This window comes from Ambystoma mexicanum, chromosome 2p, assembly GCF_040938575.1.
Source record: "Ambystoma mexicanum isolate Mex_15411 chromosome 2p, UKY_AmexF1_1, whole genome shotgun sequence".
NCBI lineage: Eukaryota > Metazoa > Chordata > Amphibia > Caudata > Ambystomatidae > Ambystoma > Ambystoma mexicanum.
In genome coordinates this window covers 1,181,568,549-1,181,594,870 of record NC_090923.1, presented here as the reverse complement: position 1 = coordinate 1,181,594,870, position 26,322 = coordinate 1,181,568,549, and the positions used below count along the sequence as shown (strand labels likewise).

General features: G+C 51.8%; 1 protein-coding gene across 9 annotated transcripts in view; it reads right to left on the bottom strand.

Moving 5' to 3' along the window:
* The window catches only part of ATP2B3 (ATPase plasma membrane Ca2+ transporting 3), a 1,317,805-nt gene that overhangs the window by 928,540 nt on the left and 362,943 nt on the right, over positions 1–26,322 (bottom strand). For all 9 annotated transcript variants that reach the window (XR_011302157.1, XR_011302158.1, XR_011302159.1 and 6 more), the window contains exon 3: positions 15,072–15,392. Coding sequence is in view for 6 of the 9 variants with exons in the window: in XM_069645362.1 (XP_069501463.1) it covers positions 15,072–15,273 (202 nt within the window). In the remaining 3 variants the exon portion in view is untranslated. The remainder of the gene's footprint in view (positions 1–15,071; positions 15,393–26,322) is intronic.

Below are 26,322 nucleotides of genomic sequence, written 5' to 3'. Positions count from 1 at the left end.
TGTTTTAATTGAACCTTGGTTAGACATTGTTTCATTTTGATATCCTCGTGCTTTTGTTGTTTGTGTTCCATCTGTGCCAGCTCACACCCTCCTGAAGAAACCAGCCTGCTCTCGGCCCACATTACCAAAGGAGGCGGAGGAGGTATAACTGTCAGGCAGTGTCTGTTTCACCGTTATTATTGGAATCGCTGCTTGCTCAGTAGTAATATGGGGCTGAGCAGGCACCTATCACACAGAATATTTTGTTGTGTGTTTTTGAATCTTGAAAGCACATTTATCAAACTTGCAGGCCATCTTCGTTGTCCGCACTCTGATTTGCATTCTGGCACTGGAGGGCTTCCATTCAAGGTGGGCCGAACAAAGCTGCAATCATACTCCTTATGCTTGACATCTTTCTATAAAGATGTATATGTTGCCAGAGTGGTTTATTTTGATTTGTCTACTTTCAAGTCATCTCTGTAAAACTGAGTATTCTTGAAAACCAAATAACACATATATCTATCAACCAGAGATAGCAAGATGTGTGATCAAATGCCTAAGTTTCAGAGTGGTCTGAAATTCCTTCTGCGCCACTTAACTAAAGCGTGTGATCCTGGACAGAGCATCTCACTGTGCCTTATCTGCCAAAATTATGAACCTCTTGAAAAGGGATTCAGTTCACACTGTAAGCTATTACATAAATCCTCACTCATAGTATTGCTCTAAATATAATAATAATAGTGATAATTCATGTATTGCACTTCAAAAAGTAAATTGTTCTCTTGGTTATCCATGGCAACATCTTGTACTGTAACTTCCCATCAGACCTTCGTGCACCAAGGCTGATATCAGACCCTGTGACACAACTTTCTGTGACGTCAAAGTGATGTAAATACATATGCACATTTGCACGCTCCACCACCTCAGTCAAGGTTTCATCTGTGGACTCTTCGCCTTCTGAAAGACCCAAAAAAACAACAATAAGTCCCCACTCAAACTAATTTGGAGAGATCATTACCTACTCAGGAATTTACTCCAAGGTCGACTGGCCAACAGGGGATGTGCCTAAAAGCACCTCACATCCATCAATCTTGAGTCATATTAAATATTCTTGTCCATGAACCCAACAACCCAGGCAAGCTTTCTGGATACCTGTCACATCTACATGGGCCCCTACTCCAGCAGTGCCTTGGCCTACAGTGCAGAGTTCACCATCCTGTGAGGACAGGTTCTATGAAATATGCTTGAATTTCATAAAATCTCCTCAGATGTCAGACATCCTAAAGGGTTTGATAAAAGAGGTGCTCCGACAGGAGCTGCAACCTCAGGTACCTCATAGTACAGCTCCCGTCATTCCCCCCTCCCTCTTGCCTCTGCCTCCACCTCCCAACGTTCCACGGAACTTGGAACCGCAATCTATTGACAGGAGTGCAGATACTCAACTGTCAGTAGACATAGGGGGAACTCCAGCACATGGCAACCCTAAAGGGCAGCAGCTGGTTGTTGTAGGCAGCTCTGGATTGAAGCGCAACACACTTATGAGGAAGAATAAGAATCCCTATTTTCCATCCTCGGCTAAAGCCTTTCACGATAAGCTGGCGGACTAAAAGAATTCCTTAGAGTTCCTAGACCTACACAGGATCAACCAGAATTTGGAGTGCTGGCAGAGGTGTTGGCACTTAAATCTTTAGCCAGGTCAGGAACACTGATCCAGATGGATGTGCTCTCTGTGGCAAAGACCATTTGGTTAAAGCCACATTCATGTCTGCCAACCTGTAAAAAATGTGTTGTTCCTTACAGGCAATATGGGTCTGAGGGGCCTTCGTTGTCTTCCCACCCACGGCCTCATTCTTCAGTGGCCCAGCAGCTTCCTTGTATGCCAAATTGTTAGAAGTCTTCGGCAAGAAGCTGTACTCTAACACTTCATTACATCTCTGCCAAGCAAATGTGGATGCATTGTTAGTGGCAGCAAATCAAAAATTATGGAGTGAGATTTCAGACTTTGCGCACAAACTGCCCATAGAAAGACAGGCAGCATTTAAATCCGGGCTGGCAGACGCAAACCGGATCGCCCAAGACTTATTAGAGTCATCAGCATAGACCTCGAAAAGATCAGCATGGATGCATTCCACTAAAATCACAAATGACATCCAGGAAATAATTATTGACCTTCCATTCGGAGGATTTGTTCTGTTTCATTCGTCCACAGGTGAAAAACGAACTAAAAAGAAGATAACACGTCGACGGCAAAGCACTTGGCTATACTAACTAAACCAACCATGACGTTTTTCTGGCAGAACCAGCCCAGAAGGTGATCACGTGGTCACGTGATCAGGAGCACGTGGTGATCACGTCCAGGGCTAGCTCATTTGGTGGTTTCAGAGGTTTCCAAGAGAGGAGAGCAAGACAACGAGAGAGATTGCTGATTTCTCATAGGCAATAACAACAGAGGACTACCTCTAAATGGTTCTACTGTCCTTCTCCTCTTCAACCACCTTGGAATAAAGGAAATAGTGGTGATCACGTCCAGGTCACGAGTCGCCAGTGGGTGACAGATTGACTCCGAGTAAGGATCAATGACCATCGGTTCAATGATCCTTGGTTAATTTCAGTGATTTCCATCGGCTTTCGCCTATCTATCCCTTAAGGTTGTGAACTAGATGGAGTCCCGAGTGGTAGAGGTTTTTCCTCTTTCGGACAAGGGCAAGGGATTCAATTTGCAAATTTTTACGATCACCCCAAAAAACCAAGCTGGCCTGAGAGTAGTCGTGCTGGACCTGTCTTACTTCCATCTCTCCTTACCTCTAGAAGGATTAAAGATGGTGACTCCTGCCCAGACTGCAGAGTCCATCTGTGCGGGAGACCGGCTTTGTGCCCTGGACTTGAAGGACGTGTATTTTCATGTGCCCATATGGAAACCCCATCATCAATTTCTCAGATATTCGGTAATGAGGAAACATTTCAGTGGAGTCATACCATTTCAGGGAAATTTGTCAGCAAGAGTGTTCACAAAGATAATGAATACAGTTGCTGGTTTGTTGAGGAGCAGGGAACAACATGTCTACTGCTATTTGGATGAATGGCTAGTTTGACAAGAGTCTCCAGCAGAAGCAAAACAGAACCTCCAATCTCTGATGAACATTATGTTCAGTTTGGGGTTTTCCAATAATACGAAGACATTAGAGCTTATCCCTGCACAGACAATCACATTTATAGGATATCAGTGGGGCTTGTGTAAGGCCAGAGTAGGTCCACCCCTGGACATTCAGAGAGATATCCTGAGAGCGGTGACTCTTTTTTTAACTGGAACCTGCACTTCAGTTTGGTGGTACCAACACCTATCAGGTCTGCCAGCTACATGCGTTCTCAATGTACCCTTGGCCAGACTCAAAATTAGAAGAATTCAACTTCATTTGGCGGCGTCCAGGGACAAAAAGAAAGTATCCCAGTTGGATTGGGTACCAATCCCACTTTCGCTGAAGGATGATCTCATTTGGTGGTGGTCGAGGGACAATCTAATGAGCGGAGGCCCACTTCATCCAGCACCACATATCTTAATAGTGTTGACAAATTCTTCACTAGAACGTTGGGGTGAGACACATTGGAGGCACATGGTCTATGGTCGAGCCTCAACAGGAAAGACATATAAATGACCTCGAGTTAAAGGCCATATTCTTAGCGTTGAAGTCATTCCTCCCTCTGCTGCAGGGAACAGTAGTACTGATTCTGACAGACAGTACAATGTCAATGTTTTATATCAACAAGCAGGGAGTGACCAGAGCCCCGATGTTCTGCTTGTTAGCAGTGGAAATATGGGAGTGGGCAATAGCGCAGGGGAAGATGCTCCAGGTCAAAACGATAAGGAAGCAGACAGGCCTAGCAGACTAAAAGTGAGCACTAATGAGCGTAGGTTTCACAACAGATTACTCACTTTTCAATGTTTGCGGTCTCCCAGACCTAGCCTGTTTGCCACAAGCAACAATTCCAAATGGCCCAGATTTGTCTTCATGGGAGGGCCAAGGAAAGAATTTCGGCAGGGGGTGCATTTCAGATACAACGGTCAGAAATGAGGTGTTATGCATTTCCCCCAAACCCTCTATTTCATAGGGCTCTGGGCAAATTCAGAGAAGCCAAGAATTGTCCGCTAATACTGATAGCTCTGTTTAGCCCTCCAGAGTGTGATTTTCTGATCCGACGCGAATGGTGGTTCAAGGGCCAGAGAGATTGGAGATTGTCAAAGACAGCGCACCACCAGAACCCGCGACACATGCAGATTTGAAATCCGCTTCTGCAAAAAAGGAACGGACCAGAAAACAAGCCTTCTCTGCCTACGCCCCAAGACTATGAAACCGCCTCCCCATCGGCATCAAACTCGCCCCCACGCTCCTACAATTCAGAAAAGAACTCCAGACCCACCTCTTTTAGAGTCTCTCCTCCTCAACACCTAGGCCATCACATCGCCCCTCTCTCTACCTGACTCGCTATACGCCACCCACTCCTCCCCTCCTGCCAACCGGTAGAGCTTTACCCCTCCTCTGTGCCCCTCTGTATCCAACCCCCCGCTGTATATCTGTTCTGTTACCTCTGTATAGAGCACCGTTATGCATCTGTATTGTTGTATACCTCTGTAAAGCGCTCTGTTGCTTCTAGGAGCTAGGTCCAGGCTCAATAAATACCATAATAATAATAACAATAATAAAGTACTGGGGCATTTGAGGCTGCGTTTGTAATTTGATGGAAGAGGCCACACCTGTGAGGCTAGAACTGTCATAAGATGAATATACTGACCATGTATGACATCAATTGTTATAAGATGGCACGGCTGTGCCGTGTCAATCTGTACGTGATATGATGGCAGCCCATGGGCATGTGAGGTTTTACCATACACATGATGACTATAATCTCTACCTGAAGCTGTAACTGGCATAATGCCAGTACCTACACACAGGAGGCAGCACATGGCACATTCTTGCGACATGTGAGCTTATAACTGCAATAAGATTGCATATGAATTAAATTTCCTCGGCCTCTGGAGGTTCTGGGCGTTGCACGCCTAGCATTTCATGACTGCACCTGGGGCATATGAATGTTTAGCACCCTAAATAAATTATTATTGGTAACTAAAGTACTCTTTTGTCTATACAACCACAAACACATGCTCACACACAGGCACACCCGACAACCAATCCCTCTATCTAATATTCTAGGATGCATTGGGAATGCATATGTATGCTATGGCCAGTTAAGGAACTTGCATGCCACAGTATAAGTGGTACATGGCACGATGGGCATAGGACACCAAAGATGGAATCCTGCGCTAGGTGGCCGTAAAGGGAGAGAGGCCAGAGCAGTGCCAGTTAGTAAATGCTCTGCCACAACAATCGCCCTGCTGGTTTACTCACACACAATTACATTGCCTAGTTTCCCTGCTCTGCTGCACAGGACATCCGGCGCATCCATTGCGTCACCGTGAACAGCTGTTGCCGCAGCGCCTTGTCAGCAGCATGAATCGCACTTCTGGAGGTCGAGGCATGACCTAATGAGAGTCAATAATCAAGGAAATGCTGGACCAGATGGGAGAAAAATGCGGCCGCATTCAATGTCAGCACAGCCACCTCCACTCTTAAGAGCGGCTAATATCCAATGGGCCTCATTACGACCCTGGCGGAGGACCATGGTGCAATTTGCACCATGGTCCATGGCGCTAAGCTGCCAACTCCGCCAGGGTGGTTGGCGGACTTACCGCCCCATGCCGACCTTGGCGGGGCGGTAAGTCCCCAATCCCCATTTTACCCTTCCCCATTCCCATTCTTGCCCCATAGGGTATAATGGGAGTGGGGAAGGCGTTAATTACGCCACCGTAAATTACGGTGGCGTAATTAACAAGTCCCGTAGCGCCATGGATTTCTCCGCCTGCAAAAATCCTCCATGGCACTACGGGAACTCGTAGTCTGGCGGAGAGGTACGCCATGCACTCCGCCGGCGTAAAACCCTCTCCGCCAGGGTCCTAATGAGGGCCAATGAAACGCCGTCCTGCACTCTTGGCTCAACTTGTCGTTTACCTTTGAACGCTACTCAATACACATGGGCGCATAACACAATGACGTGTGAGCACCCACCTCTTGACCCACACAACATATCCCAAACCTACAATCAGACCCTCACAGCCTCTTTTACTTGGGCCGGCTATTCTCGCTATTCCCGAAAAGGGCTCCCTAACTATTACTGGCCAATCACTGTATAGGAAAATATCTCCCGAACAGCCATCATGTCTGTCATGGGCATGATGCAGTCCAGTGTGGGGATCCCAGCCACAATATTCCGAGCCCTACATGTTCCCTACCCATAATCCCTTTGGTCTTAAAGGAGCACTACACCTCACTGCTTTAACAAGAAACGCTCTGCTTTCTGCCTCCGAGGCATACTCCTGCCTGGCACAAGCCCTGCTGGGATCTGCATTCCAGTATCCTCTCCTGAAACCGCACCTTGCCTGGCCAGCCTCAGGGTACTCCTTCCTGCAGGAGCACTGCATGGACATCCCCAACAGTAAAGGCCCACAGTCTCATCCAAAGCCCCCTGTGAGTTTAAATCTCAAACCTGCCATGCTTGTGTTAGGGAGAATTCTCATTCTATGGCTAATTTCCCTTACCTATAGTGTCCCCCAGCAGCTTTGCTGGATTTGAAGGGTTTGTTTTTTTCTCCTGCTAAGAGTGAGACTCTTTTTCCCACTCTTAGGCATATTTGCTATGTGTGTTCTAGGCTATTTTTAGTGTTTAATGTCTATGGGGTTTATCTCTCCCCCATAGGAACCATCTTTATCCACATGTGTTACACAGCACCCTCCGTGCAGTGACACAGGGGTGTCGTAGCGACCCCCAAACATAGACTCCATACCCTGGGACTGACTACTGTCTCCCAGGGCATGTAAAGTCCCCATTGACTTTACTAGTCAATCTTTATGAACAAAACCAGTACAACCCATCTTACTATGGAGGTACTGGCAAGGGTTAATAGTTTTTCCCTTATGTTCATTTTCGAGGTTGTACCGTACAGTCCCTCTCTCAAAAATTTCTGTCTGGTGGCAGTGGTTACTACCAAAAATATTCGACTGAGAATATTTCCCTATGGTATTTCCCATTGTTCGAGGCTACAACATTTACTGACAGCCTCTAACATACCGCCGGTTTATTCTTATATTAACTTTACTCCGGTAGGTTTTATTTGCAAGAACTTTTATATACATTCTTTCTCGTGTCTTTCTCTAAGATCCTAACCCAGGTCGGGGATCCTTTGTTCATCCTTTTGGCGGGCTTCTGCCAAGAAGCTCTCCTTTCGGCGCCACTGAGTCTGGGGTGGAACCACTGTGTGGGAGAGGGAGTAGGACCCCTGGACAGTGTTGCCTCAGCAACCCATGTCGGACTCTGCCATGGTAGGATGGAGGGTCTCCCGCCAGGATGACCACTCCACTGTGTGAGTGTCAGATAGGCTGTATGAATGGGGATCTTTTTGCATAAAAGCATGGTCCTGAGGACTGGAAGAGCAAGACGTCGCCACTGGAACTAAGAAGCCGAAGAGGAGAGAAGCCAAAGACATCTACACCAACTGAACCACCGGTGCAGCCCTGCTGCAGCGTCTCATCTCTTTTCTCCACACGACGAGAGAAGATCTTCATCTGCAAGAGCCTTCTTGCCTTCAGCTGGTGGGACCAACCAGTTTGCCAATCGCCTTCCTGGACCTGCCTTGGTCGAATCGCCAGTGCTCTGCATTCGGAACCTATTAGCCAGGCACCCGTCCACCTGGACCGCGATTTAAAGGAACGTACCTTTTTTTCGTTTGGCAGCACCGCGCCTGGTTTCATCCCTGGGCAGTGCAGTAATTCGAACCTTCCTCCACAACGAGAGTCTCTCTTCCTCTGCTGGATCACCCGAACTGCAGGAACTGCCAGGAACAACCGCCACCGCAGGAGCCTCTTCTACATTTTAAGGTACTTTGTTCCACCAGACCTCCCTTTTCGTTTGGTAGCGCTAAAAGTGTTTTAAATCCTTTACCTACCTGCTGAGTTGGCCGTCCCTATCATCTAACATTGTCTTTCACCTTCTGCATCCACCTTTTCGAATCATTCAACAAAGACTTGACTGCAGCTACAAGAACATTTTGCTCCTGGGCTCTTTGCCCTGTTCCACTGACTCTGGCACAGGCGCTATTGGCTCTGGCTGAATCTGTTATAACTGCCTTCTTTAGATTGCTTCTCAACTAGAACTGTGTTGGTGTACCTAACTCTTATAACCACCTTTTCCTCCCCACTTTAAAAACTTGTGAATTGCCATTTTGCTCGGTTTTCACTCTTGCTCAAACTTGTGTACAATTAAACCAGGGAGTTGTGTATACTTTTCTTGACCGATTTTAACTTGCTTTAACAACTGTGATTTATGTATTGAACTAGAAGTGTGTAAAATAAATATATATATTCTTTTTAATACAAAGCTTTGGTCAGTGTTTCCTTGTACCATAGTGCTGTAGCCCTATTGTGTAAACCGTGGATACTGCTCATCTCCCTCTTGAGATAAGTCTGACTGCTTAGCCACAGCTACCAACTAAATCTTTGTGGTACAGACTGATACCAAAGGGGATTTATTGCTCATACCTGTAGTCTTAATCTTCTGTAGTGGTCCCTAAGGGAACTGCACAGGATTCTGCCTTACACTTTGCCACTTGCTCGACCATCCTTGCTTTCAATGGCCATCCTCTGCAAGTAACCAATTAGTGTGACGTGCGGTGCATCGCCAGGCTCCAAGTGGCAGTCCAGACTTTCAACGCCCCCTCCTCTTGCCCTCGTGCGGCTCTCTGCACCAGCCTACCCCTCCAGGTGCAGTAAAGAAAATGAATCACTTGGCACAGTGAAATTCACCAAATAATCAGGTGACCCATAAAATGCATGTGTATAGATGTAACCTAGATTATACCCATGGTTCTATGTGATATAATAGGTTATTTATAACGCACTTAATACCGAGAGGTTTCTAAGCACGGACCCGGGGATCGAACCTGTGTTACTCCGTGTCATCTTGCTTCCAAGGCGAGCACGTTGCCGCTGAGCTATCATCCTGGATCAGCTGCACCATGGCCTAGTCGTATCCTGTTCTGGACTCTTTCTCCAATAGTCCAGCTACCCCCGTGGATTTACCACAGACACATGACACTGGATCTTCTAACTTGCCCTTTTATCTTCCACAGTAAAGAGCTCAACCAGGTGACCAGGAAGGCCTTTTAATGAGGGCAACAGGAGCATTTTTTATGAACAATATATTATATTATTTAATGAAGCCTACATTGTTTAAAATCCTACTCATTGAAGTGAACATGTCTGTGGTGTCTCCTTATCAAACTATTTTCTAAAAACACTGCATCCAGGAAAACCATCTAATGGAGGGCATTGGGCAGAAACATGATCATCCCAAGCACTGTGCACTATGCATGCTTCCTGTCTCAAGAAGTTGATATAGGGAATGGTGTCGTTTTATGGCTAGCTATCAAAGGTCAATGGCCCTCTGCAAGCCGCTATGTTCGCCCATTTTATAGGGTATCGGGTAATATTGTACCCATACATATGGTCTCCGGGAAAAGGTTGTGGCGACATTATATATGGTGACCATATACAAGGGATCAAGGCAAGCAGGGGTTGCAGGGCTGTCCCCACTCCCGTTGAAAACAGAAAGGGTTTGGATGTTGCGGGGGTGTCCCACTCATGTTAAATGTAATAATGTCCCTGCATAAAACTGCAATTTTTTGGCGACTTTTTTGCCAGGCGACATTTTTGCAGGGACATTATCACATGGAACCTCTAACAGATGAAATCTTCACCAAGTCCTGGATTTTTAGGCAGGGCACTTTTGGTTCTCTGACTTCTAGTTTCATGTGTCCTACTTTATGTATGTGCCTACATATTCCAGCATGCAAGGTGCTATTTGCTAAAAATAAATTAAAAAAAAAAGGCTCTTGGCAGCTATGGAGTATCTATTTCTGTCATCCTCCGACCATTCACCACAGAAATGTATCTATGTGGAGTATGGTGTGAGAATGATTAGCCTTGCTTTAACAGGGGTACATTTACAGTCTAATTAGAAGTCTATCGCCTATAATGCCTGCAGAAGCAACAGCTCAGATCTCAGGTTTTCCAGTGATAGGTGCGATCACCTTATACATTCCTGTTTTTTACTTTGCATTCTGGTGTTTGGAGTTTTGCTCTCACTATTATATAAATGCGCATTAACGTCCCAAAGGGCAAAGAAGAATCAAGTCAGTATTTGATGAGCTACTTACAGATAACATGATAAAACAAGAGAACTCTGCAGCAGGGTCGCGCGGATGTAGGCAACTTTTTTAAGATGTTCCCCTCTTAACAGTCTGTAATGAAATCTAGGAAGGCTCCTGGACATGTATCTCTGTGGCTGAAGACACACGATCAATGGTTGCTTGGCGCCTGAACTGGATCCTTATTTTTATTATTTCATTTTATTGCTCACCATGGAGCGCTGTACAGAGTATGGGGGGGTTGGCATCTTTTAACAGTAGCGCAGTACTGTGAGGTCTTTGCGTCGGAGGGCTACTTGGCTTATATGCAGTATTTTATTTTAAGAAGACAAAAAGGGGGTGATTATGTCAATTTCTGTCTTCAGACCCAAGCAACGGGATACATGGATCCAATCCTCAAAGCCCAAACAGGCTACTTAGCTGCTTTACAGGAAACAGCTGAAACCCATCCAAAAAAGGCTACAAAATAAAATGTGTCTTTGACAAACCACGGAGCTACTGGCACCCTATGTAGCCAGAAATATAGCATACTATGCAGACTTATAAGGTGCAAATAGTAGCGGAGGATCTGGACTGGGTTGGGGGAGGAGGGGAGCAGTGGAGGTGGTAAAGTAGATTTGAGTGGAGAAGTCACTGATACCTAAACAACCTAGCTTTGGGGTTCTGTCCATATATTTATTTACTGTCTTAAGCCCTGTCAAATTTCAGTGAAATGACAAATGAACACTGTACATAATCTAGCCTTATAGACAGAAGGAGGGGCCAATAACCTCCCCTCATGTTGGGGGAGGGTCATTATCACAAGCAATAAGGACCTTCCCGAGGTCGATAAATTATTGGCGCACAATGGTAAAAGCAATGTAGGTTTTAGAGTCGTGGTGAGTACACACAATCTGTTGGTGAAGTAAACGTGGTTTCATTTTTTATTATTTAAAAAACAAAGTTATCTTTTTAAGGTACGCATTTTAATTGCAACCTTGTTTGCATTGGAACAGTTTTAACATGAACATGAATTTGACGTAATGTAAAAATGAACAGCTTCTCTATACAAAAGGGAAAGCTTTTTTTTCCATGTTTCATCTTTCTCTCTAGTGCTTAAATTGGATGTTGTCTGTCATTTTGAAGATGTGGTTAACAACAGATACCCCAAGAGAGGGCATAGCTTATTGAAAAAAATCTTACAGAAAATTGCATTGCTGTTTCTTGAATGCAGGGACATGCTTTCTGTTGTTTCCCCTGTCTGCTTCTGAGTCAGAATGTTGGGAAAGCATGTCAATACTAGTAGTTATTGATCGTATTCCAAGCATTCTGATTGGCTGAGCAGGGGCCAATAATGACCTTTGTGTGTTAATAGTAAATAATAAGCAGATCAGTAGAACGATGGACACTAGAAAGGATAGATTTATTTATTTAAATTTATAGAGCGCATTACAGCCCTCGGGCATCAAGGCGCTGTAAAAAGAATTGAATGAAGGCTTGATTCAGGGTTACAAGAATGCGGCCCACAAAGGTACTTAATGCATAGTGATCAGTTACATAGTGATCAGTTACAGTTATAATTACAAGGAAACAGACAGTGTGTACAGCAGCTTACGACTGTACAAGGGAAAGCATATTATACAAAGAGACTAGTTTTGATAGCTTTTCTGAAGGCTGCGTGAGAGTCAATCTGACGGAGTTCCAGTGGGAGAGAGTTCCAGAAGGTAGCAGCCATATTGGGGAAGCTCGTGCCACCTTACCCGCACTTTGTGTGTGATGGGCGCCGTTATTCTGTTGGCATACGCTGCTTTTGACAGTCTGGAGGTGGTGTGGGGGACATTTCTGTGGGCTAGGAAGGGGGGCCAACCCGTGAAGGCATTTGTGCATCAAGGCGAGTGTTTTGAAAACAATCCTTTCCCTGACGGGAAGCCAGTGGACCTTCCTCCTGACTTCCGAAATGTGATCTTTTCATGATATGCCTGTTGCGGTTCTCAGGGCATTATTTTGAGCAAGTTGGAGTTTGGCCAAGTTCTTGCGGGAGGTCCCTACAAGAGCGCATTGCAGTAGTCAATCCTAGAGCCAATGATTGCCCTTGCACTGGTGAGGCAGTTCTCTTGGGAGAGGAAGGGTCTGGCTGCATTGAGAAGTTTGGAATGGTACGCTGAGGCAGAGGCTGCAGCATTCACCTGTCTATTCATGGTTAGGTCAGGTTCGATGTACACACCCAGAGTCGTGATTACTTGGGAACAGAAGTTCGGTCTTCTCACTATTGAGACATAACCAGTTCTCTGCCATCCAGGATTGGATTGTAGAGTAGATGGAATTGAGGGTGTTGAGGTCTGCCAGATAATCACCCGAGAGGGGGATGAGCACTTGGGTATCATCCGCATAGTTCGTATATGAGATGCCCAATGAGTCCAAGATTTTGAATAGTGGCCTTGTGAAAACGTTGTAGAGTATGGGAGCAATGCATGAGCCCTGAGGGACCCCGCATTTGATGAGACTCGGGTTGGCACAAGAAGATTCAGAAAAAACCTTCATGACTCTGTCCTGTAGGAAGGAAGTTATCCAGGTACAGGCCCTCGGGGAGAAGTTGGCTGCGGTGGAGAGGTGGTGACAAAGGGTCCACCAGATTGAGAGCAGTGGATTGGTCAAGTAGGAGAAGGAGCGTGGGTTTGGCGACGTCTCTCAGATCGTCCATTTGATTTTTTAAGTCGAGCAAGGCAGTTTCCATGCCATGCCTGGGTCGGAAGCCGGATTGCCGCAGACAGAGGAGGTGGTTGTCCTCAATGAATTCTTGGACTTGCAGATAGGCTGCTTTGTCCAGACTTTTTAGTAAAAATGGCACAGTGGTAATCGTCTGTAGTTCCCTGGGGCAAGTGGGTCGAGGGATGGTGTTTTCAAGAGTGGGCAGACCCATGCTTCCTTGAGTGTCGTTGGGACAAGGCCTGACTGGAAGGAGAAGTTGATAAAGGCAGTGATGAATGGAGTAAGGGACGAGGCACAGTATTTAATGACCTGAGCCGGACAGGCATACCCTTTTCAGTTAGAAGCTTTGATGGATTTGAGGAGTGCATTGACCTCAGATTTACTCATATCTCTGTAGTTAAACACTGGGGTATGGTTCTCTGGGGTAGTTGGAGGCGCTGTGGCGAGGGATTTGGCTAGTAGGTCAGAGAGGGCTTTTTGGTGGCTGAGGATTTTGGTGTACAAAGTTTCAAGTTTGTCCAGCATGGCTGTTTGAATCTTGTTGCACCATGTTGTCTCTTTTAGCATGGTAGGTGAAGGGGGTGCAGGAGACTCGAGCTCCCTGATCTAAGATAGATCGTTAGGTAGAAGCCTAGACTGATAGGTAAAGACAAGGTCACACTAATGAATGTAAAATGTATGAGGTGTTATTCAGCATCAGGCTGAAACAAGCCCTGATTTCATGGTCTTATGCAGATCAAATGGCTCAGTTGCCATACCCGTGTGCCTGGGCAGACTGGCCAGATCAAAGGGCCCAGTAGCCATTCCTGTGTGCCTGGGCAGACTGGCCAGATCAAAGGGCCCAGTAGCCATACCCGTGTGCCTGGGCAGACTGGCCGGATCAAAGGACCCAGTAGCCATACCCATGTGCCTGGGCAGACTGGCCGGATCAAAGGGCCCAGTAGCCATACCCGTGTGCCTGGGCAGACTGGCCGGATCAAAGGACCCAGTAGCCATACCCGTATGCCTGGGCAGACTGGCCAGATCAAAGGGCCCAATAGCCACCCGTGTGCCTGGACAGACTGGCCGGATCAAAGGACCCAGTAGCCATAGCCGTGTGCCTGAGCAGACTGACCATTAAACAGATCAGGCGTTTGGCTGCTGGGGCAGCAGCATCTAAGGCTGCTCTCGTGTTGGTTTAGCCCTGCCCCCCTGCACGGGATCACCACCATCGGCTTCTTCAAGAAAGCAAACATCACAGACTCGCATAACTAAAGGACTTCTGAGAAATTAGACAGCACCTCCCTCTCACAGTCATCATTATTAACTCTAACCATCTGCATCTATAGGAGGAGAGATAGGTCACCGTGTTTGGTGCTTGTTGTTGAGATCTGTGCTTACATCGCAGATAACATGTTTGATTCCAGGAAGGGCCAGATCACTTTTTTCGTTCTGGGGCTGATAACATGTGTCACATTAAGGGCCCGAGTCATGGAATTCTTTGCACGGTTCAAAGTGACTTTGCACTGCTGAAAAGTAACTTTGCACTGCCGACACAAACCCTGACTCATGCAACTGTGCAAAGTGTATTTTTGCAGCGTAAAGTCATTGCATAGTGACTTTGCACGAGCTTTGCAGTGCAAAAATAGTAATGCACAGTTCCATGTATCAAGGTTTGTGTCGGCAGTGCAGTCACTTTTAAAAGTGCAAAAAATTCCATGAATTGGGCATCAATTGTCTAATGTTATTACCTTTGCTTTGAAGCAGGCTAGGCAGCACGATATAGAACACGCTATGACTAGTTATGTATGTTTTACCATGACCCGTGCAGATTCAGAGCAAAGTGTTTTAGGGACTACATCAATCCATGTACTGCTGGCAGAGCCATGCTAGCAACGGGTGTGGACGTCTTCTATTTCTATGGCAGTGCGGTGCTAATGAGTGTAGAAGCGTTCACAGTGGTGTGTATGCAGAGGAATACTTGAAAGGTTATTTCAATTAGGCTGGAGTGGAATCCCTTGCTGCCCGGGCTGCTGCCGGGGCTGCTACCACTTGCTGACCGGGCTGCTCGCCTCCTAGCCTCCTAGTCCACCCTTGCCCGTGAGAGCCCTTACCTTCCACAGGGGACGTCTTCAGCCGTCGGCAGAGACCGTGCACGTCCCCGTAGCTCTCCTGCACCTTCTGGATAGCCTCAGCGCCACGGAGCTCCATGAGGGAGCGCAGTTCCTGCAGCGTGCATCCAAAGCCGCCCGCATGGTTTAACTCCCTGCGCTGGGTCTTGGGGTAGAAATCCACGGAGCTGTTCAGATCCCCCATCCTGACGTCGCTTGGAATTCCGCGCTTAGATTTGTATCTTAGAGGTTGTGCGTGTCGTCAGCACCTGTCCCCAAACTGACGGACTTGGATGAGCTCGCTGGGACAGGAAGTTGAGAGGTCTGCAGAAAGTAGAGACACAAACCAAAGTACAATTCACAATAAGTAATTAATATACAAATCTTTCTAAACATCACGACTATAGCTTGCAAACTTATTCAACAATACTCTTTGGGGTTATCAGTGGAAGCGCTATTGGCACATGGATGCGCTCAGTGATAGAATTGCCTGTCAAAGGAGTCTGGGGAGTGATAGAATTGCCTGTCAAGGAGTCTGGGCACTGATAGAATTGCCTGCCAAGGATTCTGGGGAGTGATAGAATTGCCTGTCAAGGAGTCTGGGCACTGATAGAATTGCCTGCCAAGGATTCTGGGGAGTGATAGAATTGCATGCCAATGAGTCTGGGGAGTGATAGAATTGCCTGCCAAGGATTCTGGGGAGTGATAGTTTTGCCTGCCAAGGAGCCTGGGGAGTGATAGAATTGCCTGTCAAGGAGTCTGGGGAAATGGGAATATTGTCTGCTTCGGGACATTTCTGCTAAAGGGTCGGAGAAGCTGTGGTACATCCAGTTACATGTCAGTCCCATTGCGTGTGTGGATTTCCCAGAGACTGAAAGGAATGACCACTTTGGCCCATGCCACAGTGATGATGGAACAGGGTAGGCCTATGCGAGGAGGACTAAACACTAGTTGAATAGAGGGAAGAGTCTTATGCAATCCAAGAGCCCAAAGGGTAACTGAAGATGGACGCCGCTCTGTGTGTAGCTCCTAAAGTAGAGAGTTGTTTCGAGAAAGGGGCACAGAGCTGCCTATTTGTTTCGGGAGGATAGCTCAGGGGGCCACGTGCTCACCTTGGAAACAAGACGACACAAAGCGACACAGATTCGATCCCCAGGTCTGTGCTTAGAAACCTCTGGGTATTAAGCGCGTTATAAATAACCTATCATATCATATTGCATAGTAGGCTAAGCTATCAAAGCTGCTTCCACTCTTTGGTGGTCATGTTTCTTCCTTTTCTCTACATATCACGAGAGCATTCATGCAATAAACGATGACTTTTCAAGTTAAGTTTCCATTGTGCACTCTCTATTGCTTACAGCTAGTCAAGGATAGCACATGTTTTAGGGTCACCCTGGATGCTTGCATCGGAGGCCACAGACATTTATAAGAATTGTAGGTATACCCTCCTTTGGCACGGCCCTTTCGGTGCCGGCTGTTTCAGCTTGGCGGATTGGCCGCTATGTTGGCCACGTCCAGCAGGGAGCAGGGACCTAACACCTCTCAGCACTATATCCTGAATATACTGTCATCCAAAACACTGCATTTTTTAGTGATTTGGATGACAATATATTCAAGGAATGCTCGGCCGTTCAGCAAGTGAAGCTGCAGGCACAGCTTTACTTGCTGAGCTGGCCTACATTGCTTGAATATACTGTGATCCAAAACACTGCATTTAGGGGCCGATTCATGGAACAAACGTGCGCCGAAAATCTACGCGCAAGCAGGCGCAAGCAGGCGCAAGCAGGCGCAAGCGGAAAAAAAGAGGCGCACGCGCACGCGTGCGATTCATGGAAGTCCCTGCGCGTGTCTTCCTCGGGATGTGCGCCAAACCCGTGAATGGCGCACACGTCACTGCAACATCGTGAAAGGCGTGCGCGACGCGCACAGTGAAAGCGCACAACCGCAGCGCACACACCAGAAAGTGGGCGGGACATGGGGCGTAACGCGCGGAATGGGGAACAACACGCGAAAATAAGGGCGTAACTGGGGATGTACTGCAGGGAAGCAGACGGAACGCCCACACGCACTCGAACCACACGTATTCATGGAATCGAATAGGGCAAAGCCACGCACAGCCAAAGACACGCACAAGCTGAAACACGGCCGCCACACGAAGGCAGGCGGTAGAGTCCGAGCGCATCAAAAAAGTGGCGCGCGGGAAGTTAAATACGCGATTGAGCGGGTACGTGGATTTCAGGGGTGCGCGAGAAATTCTACACGCGATTGGCCTGGGTACGTGTATTACAGGGGTGCGCGAGAAAATCTACACGCGATTGGCCTGGGTACGTGGATTTCAGGGGTGCGCGAGAAAATCTACACACGATTGGCCAGGGTACGTGTATTACAGGGGTGCGCGAGAAAATCTACACGCGATTGGCCTGGGTACGTGTATTTCAGGGGTGCGCGAGAAAATCTACACGCGATTGGCCTGGGTACGTGTATTACAGGGGTGCGCGAGAAAATCTACACACGATTGGCCTGGGTACGTGGATTTCAGGGGTGCGCGAGAAATGCTACACGCGATTGGCCTGGGTACGTGGATTTCAGGGGTGCGCGAGAAATGCTACACGCGATTGGCCTGGGTACGTGGATTTCAGGGGTGCGCGAGAAAATCTACACGCGATTGGCCTGGGTACGTGTATTACAGGGGTGCGCGAGAAATCCTACACGCGATTGGGCCTGTGCGAGTGGGGCAGTGTATTACGTGGGTGTGCGGGAAGTTGAAGAGGTGAATTGCCAGTGTGGGTCCTCCCAGGTCTCCCCTCTACCCCCTCCACGACCTCTGCAGGCAAGCCACACCACAGGGGACTACCCTGCACCCCTGGTCATGTCCCGCAGGCAGCCCATCCACCATGGGCATGCCCCCCAGCCAAGCCACATGTCCCCTTGCACCCCCACCCCCCAGCACTGTGGGGCACCTGCCAGCAGGCCCCCAACCATGTCTCCCACCACCCCCACCCCTCCAGTCACCAGGGGCAGCCTCCACCAGGCCCCCACTCATGTCCCCCGGTGCCCCCACCCCCCAGCACTGTGGGGCACCTGCCAGCAGGCCCCCAACCATGTCCCCTTGCACCCCCACCCCCCAGCAGGCCCCCACTCATGTCCCCTTGCACCCCCACCACCCAGCACTGTGGGGCACCTGCCAGCAGGCCCCCACCCATGTCTCCCACCACCCCCACCCCTCCAGTCACCAGGGGCAGCCTCCACCAGGCCCCCACCCATGTCTCCCACCACCCCCACCCCTCCAGTCACCAGGGGCAGCCTCCACCAGGCCCCCAACCATGTCTCCCACCACCCCCACCCCCCAGCAGGCCCCCACTCATGTCCCCCTGCACCCCCACCCCCCAGCACTGTGGGGCACCTGCCAGCAGGCCCCCAACCATGTCGCCCACCACCCCCACCCCTCCAGTCACCAGGGGCAGCCTCCACCAGGCCCCCACCCATGTCTCCCACCACCCCCACCCCTCCAGTCACCAGGGGCAGCCTCCACCAGGCCCCCACCCATGTCTCCCACCACCCCCACCCCTCCAGTCACCAGGGGCAGCCTCCACCAGGCCCCCAACCATGTCCCCCTGTGCCCCCACCCCCCAGCACTGTGGGGCACCTGCCAGCAGGCCCCCAACCATGTCCCCTTGCACCCCCACCCCCAGCAGGCCCCCACTCATGTCCCCTTGCACCCCCACCCCCCAGCACTGTGGGGCACCTGCCACCAGGCCCCCAACCATGTCTCCCACCACCCCCACCCCTCCAGTCACCAGGGGCAGCCTCCACCAGGCCCCCACCCATGTCTCCCACCACCCCCACCCCTCCAGTCACCAGGGGCAGCCTCCACCAGGCCCCCACCCATGTCTCCCACCACCCCCACCCCTCCAGTCACCAGGGGCAGCCTCCACCAGGCCCCCACCCATGTCTCCCACCACCCCCACCCCTCCAGTCACCAGGGGCAGCCTCCACCAGGCCCCCACCCATGTCTCCCACCACCCCCACCCCTCCAGTCACCAGGGGCAGCCTCCACCAGGCCCCCACCCATGTCTCCCACCACCCCCACCCCTCCAGTCACCAGGGGCAGCCTCCACCAGGCCCCCAACCATGTCTCCCACCACCCCCACCCCTCCAGTCACCAGGGGCAGCCTCCACCAGGCCCCCACCCATGTCTCCCACCACCCCCACCCCTCCAGTCACCAGGGGCAGCCTCCACCAGGCCCCCACCCATGTCTCCCACCACCCCCACCCCTCCAGTCACCAGGGGCAGCCTCCACCAGGCCCCCAACCATGTCCCCCTGTGCCCCCACCCCCCAGCACTGTGGGGCACCTGCCAGCAGGCCCCCAACCATGTCCCCTTGCACCCCCACCCCCCAGCAGGCCCCCACTCATGTCCCCTTGCACCCCCACCCCCCAGCACTGTGGGGCACCTGCCAGCAGGCCCCCAACCATGTCTCCCACCACCCCCACCCCTCCAGTCACCAGGGGCAGCCTCCACCAGGCCCCCACCCATGTCTCCCACCACCCCCACCCCTCCAGTCACCAGGGGCAGCCTCCACCAGGCCCCCACCCATGTCTCCCACCACCCCCACCCCTCCAGTCACCAGGGGCAGCCTCCACCAGGCCCCCACCCATGTCTCCCACCACACCCACCCCTCCAGTCACCAGGGGCAGCCTCCACCAGGCCCCCAACCATGTCTCCCACCACCCCCACCCCTCCAGTCACCAGGGGCAGCCTCCACCAGGCCCCCAACCATGTCTCCCACCACCCCCACCCCCCAGCAGGCCCCCACTCATGTCCCCTTGCACCCCCACCCCCCAGCACTGTGGGGCACCTGCCAGCAGGCCCCCAACCATGTCCCACTCATGTCCCCTTGCACCCCCACCCCCCAGCACTGTGGGGCACCTGCCACCAGGCCCCCAACCATGTCCCCCTGCACCCCCACCCCCAGCACTGTGGGGCACCTGCCAGCAGGCCCCCAACCATGTCCCCTTGCACCCCCACCCCCCAGCAGGCCCCCACTCATGTCCCCTTGCACCCCCACCCCCCAGCACTGTGGGGCACCTGCCAGCAGGCCCCCAACCATGTCCCACTCATGTCCCCTTGAACCCCCACCCCCCAGCACTGTGGGGCACCTGCCACCAGGCCCCCAACCATGTCTCCCACCACCCCCACCCCCCAGCAGCCCCCCACTCATGTCCCCCTGCACCCCCACCCCCCAGCACTGTGGGGCACCTGCCAGCAGGCCCCCAACCATGTCCCCTTGCACCCCCACCCCCCAGCAGGCCCCCACTCATGTCCCCTTGCACCCCCACCCCCCAGCACTGTGGGGCACCTGCCAGCAGGCCCCCAACCATGTCCCACTCATGTCCCCTTGCACCCCCACCCCCCAGCACTGTGGGGCACCTGCCACCAGGCCCCCAACCATGTCTCCCACCACCCCCACCCCCCAGCAGGCCCACACTCATGTCCCCCTGCCCCTAGGTCCTGACGAAACACAATCATGGCAGTAATGGGCAGCATACCCAGCACAAACACCCAGGCAAGGATTGCATCCACCCACATAGTAGATGCAATTACATGATACAACCCCAATGGCAAGTATGTAAATGAACACATGTCCCTCACACACACATACACAATGGGTGCAAGTGAATGTCAAAACCCATATCATGACATGCATGAAACCAATGAGAAAATACCACAAATGTAAGTAATAAATATATGTATTAAAGATGAAAATGAAGTAAAGAAATAAAACACACAACAATGGGGATGACAAAACAAATGGTCCATGTCCGAGAACAAATAGAAAAAATCAAAAAACAAAGGAATCCAAAAAATAATGTAGTCCAAAGCAAAATAATGGGGGGAAAAATAAGGAAAAACCATTGCCTCATGGTGAACACAAATATAAATCCAACAAATGTTTTCCAAACATCAAACTATGTACAAGAATATCCCAGGGTCCATGAGCCCAACACCATAAATTAAACCTACTACTACTAACTAATAATAAAAATATATACAGAAAAGTGGCCATTGTCCGAGCGGTCCAAAAAAAACTTAAAAAATAAAGGAAACCTAACACTAACTAACTAAAGAACTATATACAATGGCAGCGGGCAAGTCCTGCGGCTCACTCTGTGATGTTGCCGGCCAGGGCATCCTCGAACTCCATGTCGATGTCCCGGAGGCGGGACTCTGTCCTGGCCCCGAGGTCTCACAGGGACAACCCCGTGTCCACCTCAAACTCCCTGCGAGCTTCCTCGAGGCACTCAGCCCGCCTCAACGCCCGACGCATGGAGAACTCCGCCCTGACCATGGTGAGCCGCTCCTCTTCCGCCCACTGCCGCTCCGCACCTATCCGCTGGACCAACTGTTCCCACACGGAAGACACTGCCATCCCAGGGTTCCCCTGCCCTCCGGCCGATGCCTGCCCCTCTGATCTTGATGGCCCCGAGCCATGATGCCTCCCACGTCGAGCCTGCTGCTGCCTCCGACGCCACTGCCTCTGCCAGCACGACGGCATCCAGGCTGATGGAATCCACCGATGCCGTCGTGCACGTGCCCTGCCAGATGATGCCGGCACATCCTCCATCTGCAGGGGGACAGTTGCTGGTGTGTCCACCCCTGCTGGACCTTCGACTCCCGACTGTGGCAGGGATGGGGTCCCCACCGAGCTGGCTGCGTTGGTCGGGGCAGGTCCACAGGGGGCCCTGGTGGCATCTGGGCCGGAAGACGGCATGGAGCACGACTGGCGCATAGCCTCCACAGAGGAGGAGAGGGTCACCAGAAGGCCACACACATGTAGGAAACCCCCGACCATGGCGGCTCCCAAATGGTTCACGTACGCACGGTGCTCTTCGTGATGATGTGCATGCTCCTCCCGGGACGCATGCACCTCATCACGAATGCCAGCCGTGCGCAACGCGACACCAATCAGGACCCTCTCCACACGGCCAGGGGTCCCCTCGTCCGCAGGTAGAGGAGTGTCAGATGACATGGACATCTCCCCTACCTGCGGACGGGCCTGGGATGGGGCATCCCTGCTGGTGCATGGTGGTGCAGTCATAGTGTCAGGGACAGTGACATGCACAGGCACCTCCACGGCGACCTGTGCTGCCTCCTGCCCCTGGCCCTGGACTGCACCACTTGCACCAGCGGGGATGCCCCCACCAGGCCCCATGTGTGGCTCAGTAGCGGCCTCCTCCCCCTCTGTGGAAACCACCAACCTGGATGTCTCCACGCCGTCTTCCGCCGGTGCAAGCCCCTGTGGGGGCTCACCCACCCCTTCCACTGCAGCCGTGGTGGCATCCCCGCCGCTCTGCTCCACAGCGCCTTCTCCGCCCTCTTCTTCACTTGCCACTGTGTAGAGGGAGACATAGAACACAAGCATCAGGGTACTGTACAATGGTCCCCTAGACAGGAAGCAACAGCAGATGAGTGGCACTGTCATACATCACTTCCATCATGTCCCGCCACAACACATGGGTCAGTGCAGGCAAAACACATACAGTAACAGGCATGGCGCATGCCATGGACATTGGCATACATGACCAAGGGACTCATGATTCATACAATGTTGGTTTTAGACTCACATGCATCATGGGTCTTGCCATCACATGCACACACCTCACCGTAGTTCCATCCATCTGGCCTCGTACACCACAGACGCAGTGGATACAAGGATGACTAGGCTGCATCAGTGAATCTGAACATTGTCACAGACATGTGTCATGCATCCATGGCAGTTACAAGTCACAGACACGCAGTTCAGACACACACACATGGGCACCATACGTGTACATGGGACCAGCACCCATCCCTCACCCCCACCCATGTCCAGGAACAGAGACTGCCATGCTTCCATGTGTCCATTCCGCACAGAGCCCCCCATGTTGCAATAGAACACATGCACCAACCATGTGGTTCACACATCACTGTACTCACATGCCTGACCATGATGTCCCTGCACACACACATACGTACATGGCCTATGTCACACATACAGGCAGGTATCAGACAACCAGCACACTGCAACATGCCCTGTCTCACACAGTAATGCTTGGCCACTTACCGGCCAACTCCAGATGGGTCTGCCTCCGAAGGATCTGGGCGTGGAGCGCTGGGTCTACGCGTTCCAGGACCCTCATCTGGATGTCACTCAGGCGTGCCCGGCCCCCCTCCGCGAGGCGCCGGGCCTTATTGAGGGTCCTGGACCTCAAGTCCTCCCAGCGCTTCTTGATGTGCTTGATGTCGCGGGTTGCCACCCCCTCCGCGTTGATGGCAACCACTACATCGTCCCAGATCCTCTCCCGTCCTTCCTTGTTGGCGCGTGGTCTTCCGAAGAGGGCATCATAATGCCCCAGGACATGCTCCACCAGGACACCAACTTCCTTCTCACTGAAGCTGGTGGCCCTCTGCCTCTCTGGCTGGGGGTCGCCACTGGTCTCAGATGGTGCATGCCCCGACATGGCGACCCCCGAGGCAGGCGTGGGTGGGCAACTGGGTCCTGGGGCTGGGCTGTGGAGCGATGGTATCCCAGTCGGGAGTCTACTGTTCCAGCAGGGGTCGACACAGCAACTGGACCCCTGCAGATGGCTGATGTGCAGGCACCAAATGGCAGGGCACGGTGGCAGCAGGCAGGCAGGCAGGCAGGCAGGCAGGCAGCAGCAGATGGCACGTGGGAGGCTGCTCGGGGCACTGGGGGGCAGTGATTCGGCCTACTGGGCAGGAGCGTGGTCTTCCGTGTGTATTCGTGGCCAGCTTGATACGGAGTGATTTGGCACGTGAAAAATCTGCACGTCAGCGTGTAATTCGAGGAAAGGCCCGTAGCGCGTAAGTGCGTCTGCACGCATACGCATTTTCATTGGACCAAAGGCCCTCAGCGCGTGAGCGCGTCTGTGACGTGTCGTGCGAGGGTGTATCCCTCATTGCACGTGATGACAGAACACACGTGGATTACAATCAATCGCGTGTGAAAGTTCACGCCACCCCGGAACACACGTACCCAGGCTAATCGCGTGTGGAAAACTGCACGTCCGCGTGTAATGCGCGTAATCGCGCGTGAAAAACTGCACGTCCGCGTGTAATGCGCGTAATCGCGCATGAAAAACTGCACGTCCGCGTGTAAAGCGCGTAATCGCGCATGAAAAACTGCACGTCCGCATGTGACGTGACGCGCGCGTGCGTTTCCCTCAGCACGGGTTAAAGGTGAGCGGGCCCAGCAGTTCGCTGTACGTGCCTTCCGTGGAGACCGACGTGTGTTGCTGCTTCCAGTTGTTTCGCGCGCCATCTACTTCACAGCTCTCAAGGACGTATCTCTTCTTTTGGCGGGGGTATTGGCTACGCGTGTTTTTCTGCATCGCGCTAGTCAGACGGTGAGTCGCAAACGCTCCTTTTCCCACTGCGGGTGCCCCTGTGTATTGCACCCATTTTCGATGTCATCGTAGCCTGCGTGTCCCACGCGTACGCGTTATTCGTGTTACTGGGTGCCACCGCGTACTGCGGGAGGTCAAATCCACGCACGTAGGCTGCAGGGTTGCGTGCACGGTTTTACTGCAGTTTTGGGGTGCCTGAGCGTTGCGTGACCCGTCACCACATCACCGGGGTCACATACAGCCTTGCAGGTGCAGGGGGGCTGTTAACATCTTGCTTCCCACCCCCTTCACCCCAATTGCCCAGGACAATTGTGGTGTACACCTCCCATTGGCACCACTCCATCTGTGCCAGCACTATTACATCTGTGCCATGGTTGGGAGGCCACCAAAGGTGAGGGGCGCCTCAGCTGGGCGTACTCCTCGTGGCGGGCGTGGTCGGGGACGTGGCCGTGGTGACCAGGGAATAGGGGGACTCCAGGGTGTCCAGGGCAGCCACAGAGGGGGAAGAGGCAGGGGTGCGCCACTTGAGCACAATGTTGTGCCATGTGTCGGTGCAGCCATGCCACCACCCCCTGTGGTTCCGGGGGATGCAGCTCCTGCATCTGGCACTGGCACCCGTATGACCCAGCAGTCCGTTCCATCGACTGCCACGGGCCCAAGGGTAGCGGTAGCTGCAGGTGCAGCTGTGGACACCGCCACCCAGGCTCAGGGTCTGCCAGCGCAGGCTGCGTTGGCACTTGAAGAGCCCTTGGTAGATCTCCAACAGGCCAGGGGGGAAACCATAGGGGCACGCCGGGCTGCTCAGACCAAGACACGTGTCCCTGGGGCAGTCATGTCATCTGCTGCCCCGAACAGCCGGGTGTTGGCAAGTGCAGGGGCAGATGCACCCAACAGCACCCCGGTTGTGAGTCTGCCAACCAGGACCGTTGCGGTCAATGACCCTGCCACAGCTGATGTTGCTGCGCAGGGTCCATTAGTGGGCACCCAGCTGCCACTGACACAAGTCAGGCCTTTGGTCATCCCTCCACCTGCCACTCCCTCGGCTCAATCCACCGAACCCACTGGCCATACTGGTCAGGGCGGCATTAGCCAGCCAGGGTCTGCGCCACAGTCCAAGAGGAGGAAGGTTGCACCTGCAGCACAGGCTGGGACCCCACACACAGCCACGACCTCCTGCACGTCGAGGAAGAAGCCTTTCTGTAAGCAGGAACTGGACTTCCTCGTGGACTACGTGCGGGGACACAGCCGTGACATGCTAGTGGGTGCCAATAGTCAGACTACGGCTGCCCAACGTGACACCCACTGGAAGCATGTTGCGGAACATGTCAGTTCATTCGGCCATGAGGTGCGCACAGCGCAGGAGTGCAAAAAGCGCTGGAATGACATCAAGCGCAGCACTAAGGCTAAGCGTGCCTCAAATTACAACTTGACTCTGGTGACTGGCGGTGGGCCTGCACCAGAGGAGGAAGAACTCACTCCGCATGAGGCTCTCGTTGCGGAGTTCATACCACCAGAATTGGTCGAAGGTGTGGGAGAGATGCTGGACTTTGATGCCCAGTCCAGTGAGTGTTAAAGCGTAGTTGTTGAGGACGTGTGTGTTTCACTTGTGGGATGTGTTGTGCATGATTGCTGCTACATGTGACGTGTACATGGTTCTGAGGTGTAAGTAATGCAATGCTACCGTCATGCATGTCTCCTCTGCCTGCATGCGGGACTCCATGTGGGCATGCTCCCTTGCCCCTCCTCCGCCACTCTGCACCCCAGTTCCACCTTTGCACTGGTCTGCTACATTCTTGCCAATGTGTAGTTTCTTGTTCATGTGTCCTGTGTAGATGCTAACTTCCAG